General features: G+C 37.0%; 1 protein-coding gene across 2 annotated transcripts in view; it reads left to right on the forward strand.

Annotated features, from left to right (window-relative positions):
• The window catches only part of fras1 (Fraser extracellular matrix complex subunit 1), a 120,384-nt gene that overhangs the window by 36,098 nt on the left and 66,200 nt on the right, over positions 1–18,086 (forward strand). For both annotated transcript variants that reach the window (XM_079607018.1, XM_079607019.1), the window contains exons 5-18: positions 233–392; positions 1,634–1,767; positions 1,989–2,072; positions 4,601–4,702; positions 5,466–5,657; positions 6,915–7,004; positions 7,371–7,409; positions 7,530–7,677; positions 9,623–9,769; positions 10,365–10,499; positions 13,944–14,087; positions 14,917–15,057; positions 15,623–15,763; positions 17,124–17,291. In XM_079607018.1, the coding sequence (XP_079463144.1) occupies positions 233–392; positions 1,634–1,767; positions 1,989–2,072; positions 4,601–4,702; positions 5,466–5,657; positions 6,915–7,004; positions 7,371–7,409; positions 7,530–7,677; positions 9,623–9,769; positions 10,365–10,499; positions 13,944–14,087; positions 14,917–15,057; positions 15,623–15,763; positions 17,124–17,291 (1,825 nt within the window). The remainder of the gene's footprint in view (positions 1–232; positions 393–1,633; positions 1,768–1,988; positions 2,073–4,600; positions 4,703–5,465; positions 5,658–6,914; positions 7,005–7,370; positions 7,410–7,529; positions 7,678–9,622; positions 9,770–10,364; positions 10,500–13,943; positions 14,088–14,916; positions 15,058–15,622; positions 15,764–17,123; positions 17,292–18,086) is intronic.

Raw genomic sequence — 18,086 nt, forward strand, 5'->3', positions numbered from 1 at the left:
TAGCATTTATTTTGGGGAGCAATCTGTGTTGGCATTGGGGCTCAAAACAAGTGATATTTGTCAAGCTTGCACAAATTTAAAGTCAACAGTTTTACGTCTATTTCCTGTTTTTATGGAATATCAACATGTCTCTTCAACCATGTCCTGATCCACCCCCCCCCCCCCCCCTCTCTCTCTCTCTCTCTCTCTCTCTCTCTCTCTCTCTCTCTCTCTCTCACGCTCACTCTCTCAGCATGACAGTCAATGGAGTAATTCCAAATGTTCGGTGTGTACATGTTCTCATGGGAAGGTGACCTGCAGGCCACGTGATTGTCCTCCTCTTAGTTGTGGGAAAGACCAGAGTCCTTTCATCCTAGAGGGAGACTGCTGTCCTGTATGCACTCATAATGGAGGTAAGTTGATGGCATACTATGTTGCTTGTGAAAGTGACTACTTTTTTCTCCCACTGTTTCAAGTTTTGGTCAGTTGGTTCATTCACATTATGAAAAAAACTTACTTTCCCATAGAACTCATGTCATCACATATCTTTACCATCTTTTTTTGTACTATTTATTGAATGAAAATTAATATTTTCTTTTTTGTTTCTGTTTATTTCATTTTGTATTGTTCCCTTTCAGTTTAATTTTAGTGTCCCTAGTGAAAAAACATATACCAAAATATTTTTTATAGTATGTAGTATACTTGATACTAAGTATACTACAAATCCATTAAAATATTTACTGAGAAATAGTTTGAGACTTACTGATATAAATATAATAAAAAAATGTAAATTTGGACTACTTTATTGCACAATGCACATTTCTTAATATTACCCTAAAATGTGTTTCAATATCATTATTAGCAATGATTTAAAAAAAAAAAAAATCTTTTTTACAATCGACTGCAAGCTCACATTCCTTCCTCCATCCATTCAAAAACCAGTGGTCATAATCAAGTCCCCGTCTTACATTTTTTTAACTTTATTGATAATCTGTTTTTACTGAGATGTAGGTCAAAATACTAAATAACTGATCTGACGTTACTCCCCGTTACATTGCGATTTTAAAGATGACGTGTGTAGTTTCTAGTGGCCTCAAATGCATTTGTGATCTGTTTGAGTGGATATAACATCATTGGCTCAACCACTGAATTTCCCCAACAATGACAATGTAGTGTTTAAAACTTGTTTGAAAACAGTCGTTATTTTTGCATTTCTGTTTGGTGTCACTAGTGGCACAGATATAGCACATTTCAGTTTTTTACATGTGAGTCATGAAGTTAGTAGCAATCATCTGTTTGCCTCAGATCCTTTTCTCTTTGTTGAATGTTTTGCTGATTGTTTTTAAAAGGCTTGCTTTTCTTAGCTATATGGGACCCAAGAGGGTTTATTCTGCTGTCTTATGGTGCGTTCACACCGGACGCGAATAGCGCGTCAGGCGCGAGTGATTTCAATGTTAAGTCAATGCAAAGACGCGTTACACGCATTTTACGCGCGTAACGCGTCTTTGCATTGACTTAACATTGAAATCACTCGCGCCTGACGCGCTATTCGCGTCCGGTGTGAACGCACCATTAGACCAATGATGTGTTTTCTTTTCTTCAGAGATCTTAGTACTTTTTTTGCAATTATAAAAAGCTCTCCCCCACTCCATAGCTTCATGCACCTGGGAAGGCCGTGAGTTCCGAGATGGTGTGGATTGGACATCCAGCCCCTGTACAAAGTGTAGATGCGGAAATGGCCGCGTTGAATGCCTGGTTGCGGAGTGTCAGCCTGTTACATGCAAAGCGGTCAGTAACATCCCTAAACTGGCAGTTGTGCTTTGTGTTTCGATCTGTCGGTTACAGTCTAGGCAAAACACAGTGCTGTGTGTCTAGATGTGTAAACTACTGTTATCTTCCACATTATTTCTAAAACTAGTTAAATGAACCCTGTTTAAATGTTATCACGTACTGAAAGAGTTGTTCTAGCTTTTAAAAACAGCATGTGGATGTACTTGTTTAATTTGCAGAATGAGAACCTGGTGGTCCTGGCAGGACAGTGCTGTCCACAATGTGAGCCGAATCCCTGCATGGAGGCTGGGAATGAGTACAAGGTAAGCCAGAAAGCAGATTAGAGAATGGTAAAATATACATAGAAATCTGAAGGCAGAGATAGATTGAGAATGACAGATGTGATATAGTGCATGTCTGTATTATAGAAGACCTTTTCAGAGAGTGGATGGTAAGTGTGGGTTAAAGTGTGTTCATCATTCATATTGTGGCAGATGGGTTGAGGGTAGAGCCGTGTCTGAGTCCGGTGTGTGTGTGATGTGCCTGTTTCACTCATTCATCAACACATTTCTCCATCTACCTTATATCATCTTTTGTTCCTACCTTCATTGATCGCACATAATACACATTATTCCCTCAACTGACTTTTCATCTGTTGGCTAGGTCTCTCTAAATCTGCCGTTTTAGTTTTTCTTTATTAACATAAAAACTGTACATTTGTATTGCCAAAGCATCTATAGCATAGCCGCTTACAATAATAACTTGTGCAATGTAAAATAAAAAAACTATATGTAAATAAACAAATCTAGTAGTAAATAAAATAAAATATTACCAGTAAAAAAAATTAATAATGTAAAATAATAGCACAATTTAAGCTAATCAAGTTTATATTAATAGATAACTTCTATACATTTATATTAATCGACTGTGTATTTAAGATAGATAAATTAAAGAATATGATTAAATGTCATAAAAATATCACTAATGAGCAACAGTTTAGTGATGGACACACACATTCATGTCCTCTTTAATAAAATTGTCAAACCACCAGAGCCAATATTATGATAGATATATAATATTCAGACTTTTTTAAGTGATTAATTCTTAAATTATTCCAGTTGATCAGCTCTGAATATACGGTTCACACAACACATTAGACACACAACCGTCTCCAAAATCTCTCATCAGCTTGCCATTTAGGGCTGTTTCTCTCCTCGCCGTGTTCTCAGCGAACATGTCCCACTCGGTGGAATTCAGCTCTTTTGATCACAGTGGATTGTGCGAAAGCAAAGCAAGGATTTAGGGAGGATAACATTCACCAGTCTTTTCATCTCCTTGTAGTACTTGTCTTGTTCACTACAGCCGTGGCTGAATGTGCTGTAATGCATTCTACTGCTAAATCTTTGAACAACTTTGAGATGCCATCTGAATTTTGAAACCGAATAGAGCCGTTGATGGTATAGCTCACATGGGCTTTATTGTTTTCCTATGAGATTTGTATTTTACATAGATGTAAAAACACTGAATCTATATACAGTATATATAGTATTGATGACATACAACGATGATCCAAAACAATGCTACCTGACCACCTGCTTAAAATGCTGTTGGTCCTTCGTGTGCCGACAAAACAGAGCAGACCCCCGGAGGCTTCGACTCTATAAGACCCCTGAAGATGTCCTCTGGTATCTGGCACCCAGACTTTAGCAGCTTATCCTTCAAGTCCTGTAGGTTGTGAGGTGGAGCTGCAGTGGATTGGACTGGTTGGTCCAGCATATCCCACATATGATCAATCATATTGAGATCTGGGGAACCTGGAGGCCAGGGCAACACCTTGAACTCTTCATCATGTTCTTCAAACTATTCTTGAACAATGTGTGCATTGTGGCAGGTGCACTTTCCTGCTGAAAGAGGTCACTGACATCAGGAAATACCATTGACATTAAGGGGTGTACCTAGTTTGCAACATTTAGGTAGGTGGCAAGTGTCAAATTGACTTCCACATGAATGTCCAGACCCAGGGTTTCCCAGCAGAACATTGCCCAGAGCATCACACTTTCTCCACCGGCTGTCATCTTCTCACAGTGCTTCCTGGTGGCATTGCTTCCCTAGGTAAATGGCGCACACTTACACAGCCAAAGAAAAACAGGACTGATCAAACCAGGCTACCTTCTTCCACTTCTCCAAGGTCCAGTTCTGACACTTGTGTGCCCATTGTAGGTGCTTTCTACAATGGACGGGTCATCATGGGCTCTCTGACTGGTCTGCGGCTATGCAGCCCCATACGAAGCAGAGAGCAATGCAATGTGTGTTGTGACACATTCCTCCCATAACCATCATTAAACTTTTTGTATGACTTGTGCGACAGTAGATCTTCAGTCAGTTCAGATCGGGATAGCTTTATATGCCCTCATGCATCGATGAGTCTTGGATGCCCAACACCCTGTCGCCGGTTTGTGGTTTGACCCTCCTCAGACCACTGTTGGTAAATTCTCACCACTGCTGACCAGGAGCAACTCACAAGCCTTGCCGTTTCAGAGATGCTCTGAGTCTGACCCAGTCGTCTTGCTGTAACCATTTGGCCCTTGTCAAAGTCTCTCAGGTCTTTGCTCCTGCCCATTCCATCCAACATGATTATTACAAGAACTGATTGTTCGCTTACCATCTAATCAACCCAGACATTGACGTGAGCTTGTTAGGAGATAAGATAAGTTAGGAGTAACTTTTGTAAGTCGCTTTGAATAAAAGTGTCTGCTAAATGTTTAAATGACTGGTCATAATGGTTTAACTCCGCAGTGTATAGGTTCCATTGACACTGAATTATTTTTTGTATGTCTATGTGTGTTTTTAGCATGGTGAGCAGTGGCAGAGGGGCAGCTGTACCACCTGTGTGTGTGATCGCGGTCAGTCCCGCTGTCAAATGGAGAAGTGCCCTCCTCTCCACTGTGATAAGGTCAGCAGAAATCCATTACACCCCAACACTTCATGTCAAAGACAGTTACTTGACTAGCAAACTTACTTCGAAGATCACGAAAGAGAAGCTGCTTGGCCAACTGACTGGTATATTTTATAATTTAATAGAATCTCACTTTGCTTCTTGTGGTTTATGCTTCTTTAGCCTGAAAGTGATAGTTAGGATTTTTCATCATCTATGATTGTTTGCGCTATATATTTTGTATTTTGTCTGTTTCTCCGGGGTGTTTTCCATCTCAGTCTTTTGCTTTCATGCAAAATGTATGATCTTATGTGCTGTGCTTTAGAACAATACTTTTTATGTCTTACCTTAAAAAGTGTAAAACCTTAAAGAGCATGAAATCACCCCATGAGATCAAAATGAGAATTTAATGGCTTTTTCATTCATATCTATTAACTTTCAGTCCATTTATACGCTACAATTTGGCTAAATTAATTTTTTAGCAGTTATACAGTTTTTAAAATGATTGTTTTTCTCATACTGGCAATTTTCCTAAATAGGAATGAGCCCTTCAGTGACTCTCGCCCAAACTTCCCAATACGTCGTCACACTTGTAAAACAATATCATGGGATCTTTAAAGAATTATTCTGGGTTAGATAAAACTTAAGCTCTATTTAAAGGATATAATTTTTCCTTGACAATTTTCTTTTGTTTTTACAAACTGAGGCACAAGACAAAACTATTTGATGTGAATGAGCAAGTGTGTTTACAGTATGTGCTAACAACATGTGTTCTTCTCAGGGTCAGATGAAGGTCAAGCGAGCTGGCCAGTGCTGTGAAGATTGTGTCCTGTCTAAAGGCAGCTGCCTCTATGAGGGCATCACACGTTACCATGGCGATATGTGGAACGGCACGGGTTGTGAGTTCTGCATGTGTGAACGGGGTCAGGTGCTGTGCCAACGGGTCGAGTGTGCCAGATCGGAGTGCCCACGGGTATGTGTCCAAATTTTGATGCAGAGCCATCAGCAGGAACACATGCTTGCCCTATTCATTAAAATAAACAATTAACAAGCTCAGCTGGGAGATGCCCTATATACCGGTATTAAAAATTATTTGGGCAAAATATACTAAGAGAGAACCTGGGGCACAGGGTAATTTGTCCTGGTTATGAATTATAACGGTATTCAATCAATATATTTTTCGATATATTCTCCATTAATCACAAGGAGCTGTGAAAGGTTGAGCACTGGGAAGATTCATCACTTTTTAATTGTACTTTTGGCCCAAATCCAGGACAGTCAAAGTAAAGGTTATCCTGTGAACTAGGATAGACTAGACGTTGATTGGAGTATTACACAGAAATTACTCCTATACATTTAAAATGTGCATAAAAGTAGTATACACACTGTACATTTCTACACTTATAGGGATAATTACCACCCACACACATCATTTACTCACCCTCATGTCAATCCAATCCCTTAAGACTTTTGTTCATCTTTGTAACGCAAAAGAACATATTTTTATTGTGAATAAAAGCTTAAATTAAATATGTTCATCATATGAAGCAATCATGTTTCTTCAGAAGACTTGGATTAAACTGCTCGAATTATGTCTTTTGTGCTTTTTGATGTGTAAAAGTTTTGGTTGTCTTGACTTTCAATTGATGGACAAAAGTGATGAAAGAATATTTCAAATATCTTCATTTGTGTTGTGAAGATGAACAACGTGGTTGAGTAAATAATGTCAGTATTTTCATACAAATTTGTGGGTGAACAACAGCTTTAAATTTAGTTTTGTTGGTGTAAATTTAGATGTTCTCACATGAAGCACATTATTAGGTTAAACTTTTTTTCAGTTCAGTGGTGTGAAGGTCCTGTTCTTTGAAGTCATAGTAATAGAGCATCTTATTAAACAACACAGAAACACAACATATGCTTATCTATCTTTTTGAAAACATTTATCAATCTGTCTTTCTCATCTGTAACTCCATATTTCACTGACATCTGCTGATCTCCCTGTAAGACCACCATGACTTTGATGATCAAACTGTGTTACACAGAAACAACTAAAGATTCCCTCATGAATGTAAATGACTATTGACAACAGCCCCCTATAAAGAACCTCAGAGGTAGAATTGGAAATGTGATGTAATTAGAGATTTGTGGCTCTGTGTGAGACAGCTAATCATTCCCCTGGGGGTGTTTCATGCTGAAATTAAATGAGCTAATATTTCACACCTTGTGCCAGGGAGAAAAACTGGTCCATTTGCCTGGGAAGTGCTGCCCAGAGTGTAAGACAACAACCAGTTCCTGTACATATTCACAGCCAGACCAAAAGGTATGAAGCTTTATCTGCCGCCGCCTTTAAATCACATTCAGTGCTCTTATACCCATGTTCACATATTAAATAAATGCATTATCGTTCAAAAATATGGTAAAATATGGACTATATTTTCCTGTTTTAAAATTATTATTACCATTGTTGAAAACAGTTGTGCTGTTTAATATATTAGTGGAATCCGATTCTTTGGCGAATTAAATGTTCAAATGAAGAGCATTGCTTTGAAATAAACATTTTTGTAACTTTTAATATGAAAAATCAAAATGTTCTTTCTGAATAAAAGTATATATTTCTTTAAACAGTTTTTTTTTAACACTAGTGTACAATGATCATTTGATAACAAGTAAATATTTGTCTGTTTAGGGGCGGAAAGCCAATGTCAAGAGTTTTAGACGCCTCACTGTAAGTAAACATGTGAACTTGATTTATGGTTTGCAAGATTAATAAATGGAATTATAACACATTTTTTGTCTAAGCAAAAAAAAAAAGTGTTTACTGTATCTTTTGTGTCTCTGGTCTCAGAATCTGGAGAGTGTCAGAGAGGGGCCATGTCGTGAGTGCCAGTGTCAAGAGGGTCATGTGACCTGTTATCAGCACTCCTGTACCACCTGTCCATTGGGAACCCTAACTATTCCACACCGTGAGCAGTGCTGTCCAGATTGCAATCCAGGTGAGACCTGCATCTACAGTATATTTGCCTTACAGCAATGATGAATTACAAGCTACTGTCATTAATTACAATGCTCTCTTATGAATATGTTCCAATAAAATCAGTAAAATTGCGCTCATACTATGAATTAGAGAAAGGAAATCTAATTTATTTACATCTAAAGAACATTACATTATTCTACTCCCAGTTTAACAATATTTATTTTAAAAGTAATATAATTCAGATCATTTTTCTATTCCCAGTTTAACAATATTTCTTTAAAAGTAATATAATTAAAATCACTTTCATTTAGATTTCTCTAAAAATCTTTGTTCATCAGGCCTCCCAGGAACAATTCCTTGGCCATAAAAAAAAAAATGTGTTGATCTCAGTGGGAGAGAGATGAGAGCTATAGTATTAGATTATATTCTGGTTAGATAACGTGGTTATTTAGCTCTGCGTCACCCATGAGACTCGTGTCTGCTCTATATACTAAATTTCCCTGGTGACTTCCAGAGAGGCTGCAGGAAGGAACAGACAACTTTCTCTCTCTCTTTCTCTTGGAAAAGACCACAGAGAGAAAGAAAACAGAACGTATTTGTGTTTACATTTTGCTTATATATATATATATATATATATTATCTGAAGGCAAATTTGCTGAGGGCAAATTGTTTGGACGTTTATATGTGTGTGGGTATGCTTATACGATTATACTAATGTTGCCTTACGATTATACTAATGTAGCCTATAAACACAGCAGTCAAATAGTACATCTTCTCTTACATTTTGGCAGGAATTCAGTTGTCCCATTTATTTATTTTTAAATCCTTTTTCCTTCTACGTATGTTTAACAGCACTATATTATTATTCACATATGGTAAGTATCAGCTTGCATGCTGATAGCGTTTGTTAGCTAGTTAATGTCCAGATTTTATCATTACGGCAAAGGCAATGCGTATGCATTTACAGCCACATAACGATTTGTTAACTTGACTGCCTGTTGTGAGGAACAGAAGGAGCCCAGCATCAGTGTTTTATCAGATAGATCGTCTGAGACATAATTACTCGGTAGTTACCGTGTTATAATACATTTGCACTCAAAACAAGTAGATTTTTCAAATCGATGGAAAGTCTCAAAGGTCATTCTGGCAGAAAATGCTTACTTCATCCGGAAAATGGAGAGTACAGTAGTTTTTTCACCAAGAGTTATTGATTCACACATACCAAAGTATTTAATTAAATATGATTTATAGGGGAATGTCAGAAATTAATAAGACTTTCATTTTCTTCCTCTGGATTTGAGTCTGGCATTGTTATTGAAGCCCGCTCCAAAAATTGTGAATGACCATCAAATAATCACTAATGCACCTTAAATGTCCTACATTGCCCTCTTTCTCTGGCCTCATGGAGAGAGCCAGAAACCTGCACCCCAAAGTCCTTTAGCAAGGGATTTACAAGCTCATTAGAGATTGTGTAATTAATTCTTGTGCCGTGTAATGGTGCCAAAGGGAACTATTGTTGGAGGCTCGAGTTTCCTTTGGACCATGTGGAGAAGTTATGAATGTTTTATCGGAACACCAAAGACTGGGTTGAAGATTTGTGGGTTTATTTGCATGACTATAGATGAAATTACCATGACGTCACACAACAAGCAACTGTGATCTCAGTGCTTCAGGCAAGCAACAGTTGTAATGGTTTGTTAAGCATTGTATAATAATGTAATATATGGTTTAGAGAGAAGAAAAACGAACACTACAATAAATGTAGCCATTGACATTTGAGTTTGTGTTATTTAAATGTATCGTCATAGCTGCAGGCCAATCGGGTCTTTCGTATTAGAGCAGAGGTGATGATAATGATGACCGAAGTCTGTGAATGATGGTAATTTGTTGAAATGAGTGTTTGTAAACAGTAACTTCATCTGTCCTCTGAGGGGTTTGACTGTGTTTTTTGTGTGTGCCTGCAGGAGTGCAGTGTCACGAGGACTGTTTGACATGCTCTGGCACACCAGATCACTGTAGCAGCTGTCGGGATCCTTCATCCATGTTAATGAATGGACGCTGTCTGCAGTCCTGTCCTGGAGGCTTTTTCGCTCAGGGCAAATTTTGTGCAGGTATAAAAAAACTTTTTTTAAATTCTTTTAGCATTCTACTTCTGCAGCCTATGCTTGTTTTGTTGCCTGAATTGCTGTTGCTGCTTCATCTCATATCCTTTCTCACTTTATCCTCCTCCTCCTCCTATTTTACCACCAACATTCACACACTTCTGGCCTTAACATATTTTTTACAGAGTGTTATTTTAAATCCTCAAAATGCCCTGTGCTTTGGGTGACTTCCATTAATAGCTAATCCTATAGCTTTGTGTGTGTGTGTGTGTGTGTGTGTGTACTGTGTGTGTATGTACTGTGTGTGTACTGTGTGTGGATGTGCATGTACATGCACATGAGTCATGTTTGTCACAGTCATTTCGACAAGTCAAAACACAGCCCGGATCCAACACTGGAATTTCCCCTCACTTTGGAGGGCTATAGCATCATTTGACAAATTTCCTGCAATCACACTTTAAAGGCTGATGTACAAACTCTCACACGCACAATTTCAATAACAATCTCTGTTTTTTTGCTTTGCTTTTGCAAAGTGTTTTTTACTATTGCAGCCACAAATTGTATCCCCCAACCCCTATCACCCGTCTAATTCTCTTTCTGCCAGCCTGCCAGCCGTCATGTGCCACCTGTGAGAATGACTTTGAATGCACAGCATGTGGTGGGTCCTTTCTCCTCAGTGGCAGGCAATGTGTGACCACCTGTGAAAGAGGTCTGTTCCAGGACCACACACGCTGTCTCAGTAAGTCAACTGCAGTTTACATTTCATTCACTTTTATTGTCTTGACTTTCTGTGACGCTGTTTACTACTTTTAAGATGCTTTCGTATCAACGTTAAAGAGTGCATATATTGTAATGTGCAAACCTCAGCAGGTAGCTGAAAAAAAAGATGGCAGTATTAACAACACAGTATTGATGCATTTGTGGAGCTATCATAGAAATGTTGTCCAAAACCATGTCATTCATTTAAAATGTTACATTTATATTTAAACATATTTATATGAATATAAGATATTCATATACATTTTTTATATATATTTATATAAGTATCAAATATCTTAATTAATGTATTTTTAATTTATATAATAAATGACACAGTTGTGGTCAGAACTATTGGCACCCCTGGTAAATATGATCAAAGATGGCTGTGAAAATAAATCTGCATTGTTTTATCCCTTTGATAAGCTTTTATTGAAGTAAACCAGTTGAAAGTGGGGGGTAAATCACATTATGAAATAACTTTTTTTGCCATAACTATTGGTAGCCTGTGTTTCCCAGCTAGGATGAGCTAGGAGGATTTTTCTTGAAACCCTCCTAAACAACATGTGGTGATGTACTTGTTTTTTTAGACTTTCTGACAACAAGACTCAACTAATCTCTGCAAGACATTATAATGTAATATAAATCAGCACAATATAATGATTTCTAAAGGATAATGTAACACTGAAAACTGGGGTAGTGACTGCTGAAAATTCAGACTGCTTTGCCATCACAGGTAAAAATTACATTTTAAATATGTTCAAATTCGTTATTGAATTATAGTTACAGTTAGGGTGCAAATATCATCTGCCATTTATTTATCTGAAATTATTTGCCTCTAGAACATTTTCTTCTGATTCTCACAGAATTTCATTATTAAATCTAAATGATTTTTTTTCATTGCTAAATAATAATAATTGTGAAATCAAGTTGCATTTACTTCATTGCGATCATCAAAAGTGCCCCCAGATTATATTTATATTTGAAATTCTTATTGAACAACATTTTGCATAATGTTAGCTCTAAAAGGTCAATTTCTTCTTTGCTATTAACCCCAGATGGAGCATTACTGCACCTGCAGTGCATTCACTCCTTGCATAAAAATCAACCTCAAGAAGTTCCTGGTCTTGTCAAGATACCTGTCTTTAGCAATCCAATCTGGAGGGAATCGTGCATTAGTGACCTGCTAACTGGTCTGTGACTGGGAGCACTAGACTGTACAGCAATTACCCCAGTCCCCACTCTCTTTCAATTTCACACTTTAATAAGCCTCTCCTTAAGATTAGACCGTATTGTTCTACAAGGGACAAGATGGAGAAGAAATATCTAGCTTTGGTTGAGCCTATTATGGTGTTTTTTACCGAGAATGAATCTTACTGAGGGACTGATTTATTTTGGTGAAGTGATAAGGATTCATTCTCTTTTTTTTACTCTCTGACTGAGTATGCGCAAATTCAATAGGTAAGAAGTTAGTTATGCAAAAAAAAAAAAAGAGGGAATCTCAAGGAAGCATCTTCATCTTCATTTCCCTTCTCTCTCTCTCTCTCTCTGTATGTGCCTTTCTCACTTTCTCTTTCTCGTTTTAAATTGTTATAATGTAGTTTACTTTTTTTTTTAAATATATCTCAAGTAATTATTATTATTATGAAACAAACCACAAACAGACATTACCAAACATGTTTCACATGATGCCACCACTTGGATATCTTCAAATTTATCCTTTCGCATCTGCAGCGTTTCAAGGATTCATGTAAAACCTTAAAGAGTTGTGCTGACAGACATGCCCAAGTGTGCTGTCACATAATTTTCTAGCATGCCAAGCTTTTCCAAACCTACTGGTTAGCTTCATCTCTTGTTCACACTCTGTTGTTGGCTGTCAACATTTTTTGGTCCCATTCCAGCTTCTCAGGGTTCTGAGCCAGTTTGGTGCCAGTGTGTGAGTCTGTGGAGAGGTGCCATGTAGAACCATCAATGTTTCACACTGGGCGCCGTGCCCAGACCCGTAGTTTAATCCTGATCACTAGACTCGCACAAAGAATCAGATTAGGTGTCTTGTGACCTTAGTGCTGCACAACATAATTAGAGATCATAATAATCTTTTCACAGATTCTGTGGTGTTCATAACAATTTCTAATAATTCATAATTAGGTGATTTAGAAAGGGTGCTCAGCTACACTGTAACTAGTTTGAAAAAAATAAAGCAACCTATTACAAGTTAACTCAACTAATTCACTTAAAACTTATTTACTTTTGTTCATCTAATGATTAATGGGTAGTCTTTTGAGCTTAAAACATATTTTCATGGTAACTAGTTTAGGGTCCAATTCTCACTATTAACTAGTTGCTTATTAGCATGAATATTACTAGGATATTGGCTGTTTATTAGTATGTATAAAGTATATATTAATGCCTTATTCTGCATGACCTTATTCTACTTTCCCAATCCTATCCAATACCTAAACTTAACAACTACCTTACTAACTATTAATAAACAGTAATTAGGAGTTTATCGAGGCAAAAGTTGTAGTTAATAGTGAGAATTTAACCCTAATCTAACGTGTGACCCAACTTTAGTTCACAACATGTTTATATTATTCTTGTTAAGTTCATTCAAGATAATAAACGGTAACATCCTACTAAATAATCTTTGTTCAAGCTACTTTTTTACATAGAAGGACGTTTTGCAAGTTTGGATTTTTTACAGTGTGCTTTGTCCCACGTCTCTCCCTCTCTCTGTCTGAAGGGGAGATTGATGAGATTTCAAGACTTGTGTGATTTATTTATGTGGAGCAGTTCAGTAAATTTGCTAGACAGATTGAGTTAGTGCCCTGACTATTCCAATTCACTGTTACTTATTCTACCAAGCAAATATCGTTGTCTTATACATTACCGAAAAAACTAATAGAACACCCTCCCTTCCATATTTACCCAAAGGCCAATCAAGCCTTTCCAAATTGAGTTTGGAAATTCATGGTCAGTGTCAAAATATAAATAAAGATATAATTATCAAGGCTTTGTATTTATTAGTAGATTGCATGCTTGTGGGACACACATCTTCCTGAAAGGATGATTATAAAAGAAGCCTGTGTTATTTGTTTACATTTTGAATGCACATATGTGACATCTTCTGTATGCTTCTGTTTGTCCTTCAAATCGTGAGACGTTGTTTATATATGCAAGTGTGTTCTTGTCTTCTTTGTGCCCTTTACAAGATCCCTCAGAAAGGTCATCTTTTGTTCTTGTCTGACTGACGTGTTTTCCCTCACAGTAAAGTAAAGTCACTTTTATTCCTCACAGAAAAGCCAACACAAGACCCGAACATAAAGTGACCTTGTAAATCCAGCTTATGCTGTTTGTTTTTGTGTGTGTGTCTTGTTTAGTTTTCTTCTCTCACTGAACACGTTATTGACTTTTTTTTCTCCTTTAGGTTGCCATGACTCCTGTTCATCATGCCAGGGGGCGGGGCCTCAGGATTGTTTGACCTGCTCAGACTCCTCCCACTTACTGAAGGATGGATTGTGTGTTTCCAACTGTGGCGGAGGCTTTTATGCTAGTCAAGGCAACTGTTATGGTATGATGGGCAGAATTCATATCTTAGTTACTCTATGTGGGTTTGTTTGTGTGTTGCTCAGTAATGAAATTAAACATTTTAATATATGTTTCAATTAAACGATTGAGTAAAGTTTGATGCCTAGTGTTTTTTATTTTTTATTGTGTAATGTATTCCAGCCTTACAGTGCACTCAGTCATTTTTATATATTTGAATTTTATTTGTATTTATTTATAAATATGAAGTATTCTGATTTTGTATTCGGTTGATGTAGCATTTACTAGTCATATGACTTTAATGGCCTTATTCGTTGTCTTATCACTGCTACATAGAGAGACAAAAGCCTGCTTCACAAATGTCACCTTAAATACATTCAAGCTTCACCCTGACAACACTACAGCAAATGCAGAATGACACTCTAAATATCCGCTTTGCGGTAGGAGAACTTAAGCTGCCACATATTCAGCTTGTCTGTTTTATTATAAGAAAGAATTGTGTTGATATGAGTTTTGGCTTCTGACTATGGGTAAAAATAGCTTGTGGTTTGAGCACTTTATATCTTGTAAGGCTTTTCTGCATTAATTTGTTCTATTATGAATGTTGTTTCTTATTTTGATGGGGATATTTTAGTCATATGGGGTTGTACTAGATCTTTAAACAAAATCTTTTCAAATCATTTTCTCTCAGAAATACTTACAAAAACACAGCAAGTAACACAATAAACATGACATTACACAATAAACGAAATACTTGATAATCTTTGTTTTATTTAAATCATTTTAACAGTGTAGCGGTCTTCGTTTTATATCTATATATCTGATATTTTAAATATATTTTTATCCTGTTGTAGCTTGTGACCCCTCCTGTGCAACCTGTCAACCTGACAACCCCAGCTGCATGAGCTGCCCGCCTGAACATGCACTGCATCGTGGGAAATGTGAACCACGATGTCCACCACAGTATTACAAGAATGACCATGGCAGTTGCCAAGGTGAACATTTATCTGTTTTTATATTTTGTTCAACACCTCCACGTAGGTTTACTGGCAACCCAAAACTCATAAATCTTGTTTCTAGCGAATTGAAAAAAACTAATTTTCTTCTTTGGAAAGTTTCCCTGTCATTTAGAGTCAACCCCGTGAAATGTGTTCCCTAAGTTTTCTCAGCAAAACCACATGGGTTAGAAAATTGTCATGTCTTCATGTTAGTTTTATGCATGATGAGTTTTAAAATGATATATTAATAACCTGTCAATCATAATCCTGTGGTGTACAATCCATTTGCATGTATCTTTTTTGGCAGGCTTTTCTACCAAAACAGCTCATAAGAAAGTGCATAGATTGTGGTAGCTAATGATTGCGGTTGAGTGCCGAAAGGACATTCTGAAGTAGCAAAATAACCAAAGTATTTAAAGCTACATTTTTATTAACCGACTTGATAAAATTGCTCCTGAAAGCTAATAGGTTACAAGAGGTCCAGGTTGGTTATTTTTGCTCTCATCTCATGAGATGTCTTTTAAATCCCCCGTCCTGAACTATGCCTCTGCTGTTCTTCCAGCCTGCCACAGCTCGTGTGCGTCCTGCTCAGGGCCAGCTGTGTCTCACTGCACCTCCTGCTCAAAGTCTCTCATCCTGAACCAAGGCCAGTGTGTGGAGTCCTGTGGAGAGGGTCTGTTCTCCAGAGAGGGACACTGTCACAGTACGACTGCATTTATACAACTCTGATATTCCCACTCCCACTGTAACATCATGATGCTGTGGAAACTGTGTCATGATAAAACAGGATAGATCATAGATGGCTGTCCTAAAGAGTTTGAGGTTATTACTAAACAACGATTTGATTCGACCACTCACTAAATGATGCAATGCATCATTAAATTAGAATTTTAAAAAGACACACAACTAAATGGAAGGACAAGTTGCATGTGATAGATAGATAGATAGATAGATAGATAGATAGATAGATAGATAGATAGATAGATAGATAGATAGATAGATAGATAGATAGATAGATAGATAGATAGATAGATAGATAGATAGATAGATAGATAGATAGATAGATAGATAGATAGATAGATAGATAGATAGATAGATAGATAGATAGATAGATATATAGATAGATAGATAGATAGATAGATAGATAGATAGATAGATAGATAGATAGATAGATAGATAGATAGATAGATAGATAGATAGATAGATAGTGAGGAAAGGGAAGTGAGTATTTTTGTTCTGTAGGGGTTATCTGTTACTTGTAGCCATTTAGGTGTAGTTGTCCCCTGCCCTGGTGTGTCAATCAGTACTGCATTGCGGGTGTGTGTGTGTGTGTGTGTGTGTCTGTGTGTGTGTCCTGAATACAGATAACCTACTCTGGCTCTATGTGCAGATTCAAACTGCTTGTTCATGGAAGTGTATTTGTTATAGATATGTAGCCTACATATATATTTAGGCTGGTGAGGCTGTAGAGAGTATAAAAAATATACACTACTTTTCAAAAGTTGGGGTTAGCAAGGTATAATATTCAGCTTTGTCATCACAATAAAAAAGAATAATAATAATAGAAACCAGTCATTTTGAATTATAATATTTCACAATTTTATTATTTTTACTGTTTTGTATTATTATTGTTTTACTTAGTTTGTTGTTGTTGTTGTTGTTGTTGTTGTTGTTGTTGTTGTTGTTACTGATCCCAAACTTTTGAATGGTAGTGTACTAAAAATGCCTTAATGAAAACTGATAAATAGATAATATCATTAGCTCAGTATTAACACAATTAGAAGTCAATGTACAAAGTCTACATTGATTTTCTACATGGTAGAAAAACAAATGTGTGTGGATGCATGTATACAATCATAAATTGACTGGGTGTACCTCATGATCCCCTTTGAAAAAGCAGCTAAGTGTAAACTGTCTAATAAAAAAAAAAAGAGAGGTATAACATGAAATGAATGTTTAGGTTTAGTCTAAAGTAAATATAATTAGCATAAAGTAAGGTCAGTTAAAGTCAGAGACAGTGTGTCACATGTGTATATTTTCAACTCATATCCTTCTCTATGCAGGTTGTCATGTATCCTGTAGGGTCTGCGTGGGTCCGGACTCCTCAGACTGCATGCAGTGTGTCAAACAGGAAGAGGTTCTGCAGCCTCAGAATGGACATGTCTCTCACGGGTCCTGTACGTCTACCTGCAGGCCACAGCATTACCTTGACACAGATCGGACTTGCAGAGGTGAGCAAAAAAGAAGACATATCCTTATATTTTTCTCTAAACATGAAGACACGTACGCTATGATATTTGATTCTCAGTAGCTCCCTGATTATGAAGTGATGGCAAGATAAACGCTGTTGTGTTGAGTGACACACTGCAGGTTGTTTGCACTAGCTATTCCCAATGTCTTTATCCTCGATGACTGAAGATCTACACCAGGGCCGCTGTACAGGATGTCAAACAGCCTCTGGAGAATGATTTTCATTTAAAATTCAAATCCTGACTGAATCCTGCCAAAAAGGATTAAGAATGACATTCTGTTGTGAACTGTCATACAGGAACACAAAAATGTACGCTTAAACAGAATGTTAACATATTTTTTTTGTACGTTCATCAAGAACTTTAGGCTTAGTACCACCAACACCTCACTTCCATAGCACTGAATAACATTTAGAGTTGCTTTTACAGTCACGTTGAATGGTGTCTGAATTTTGCACAGTGAATCATTTCTGTATTCATGATGTTCCCACATGCTGAGAGCTTCACAGGGATGAAGTTTTGGCTCCAGTATGTGTCAAACACGGTGCATAACTGAAATGTTCTGCAGGTTTTATTTGTCTGAATATGATCAAATAACTTTTGCAATGTTATCTGAATGAAATAGCTTATAATGAAATATTCAATTAAATTAATTGGTAACACTTTACTATGAGGTTCAATTGTTTCATGAATTTGGTATCATGAAGCATATTTATTAATCTAGGTTAATGTTTTAAAGCACGTTACTGAAGGTAGTGAGAAAGTGGCCAGCGGGGT

Source organism: Phoxinus phoxinus, assembly GCF_949152265.1.
Source record: "Phoxinus phoxinus genome assembly, chromosome: 3".
Taxonomy (NCBI): domain Eukaryota; kingdom Metazoa; phylum Chordata; class Actinopteri; order Cypriniformes; family Leuciscidae; genus Phoxinus; species Phoxinus phoxinus.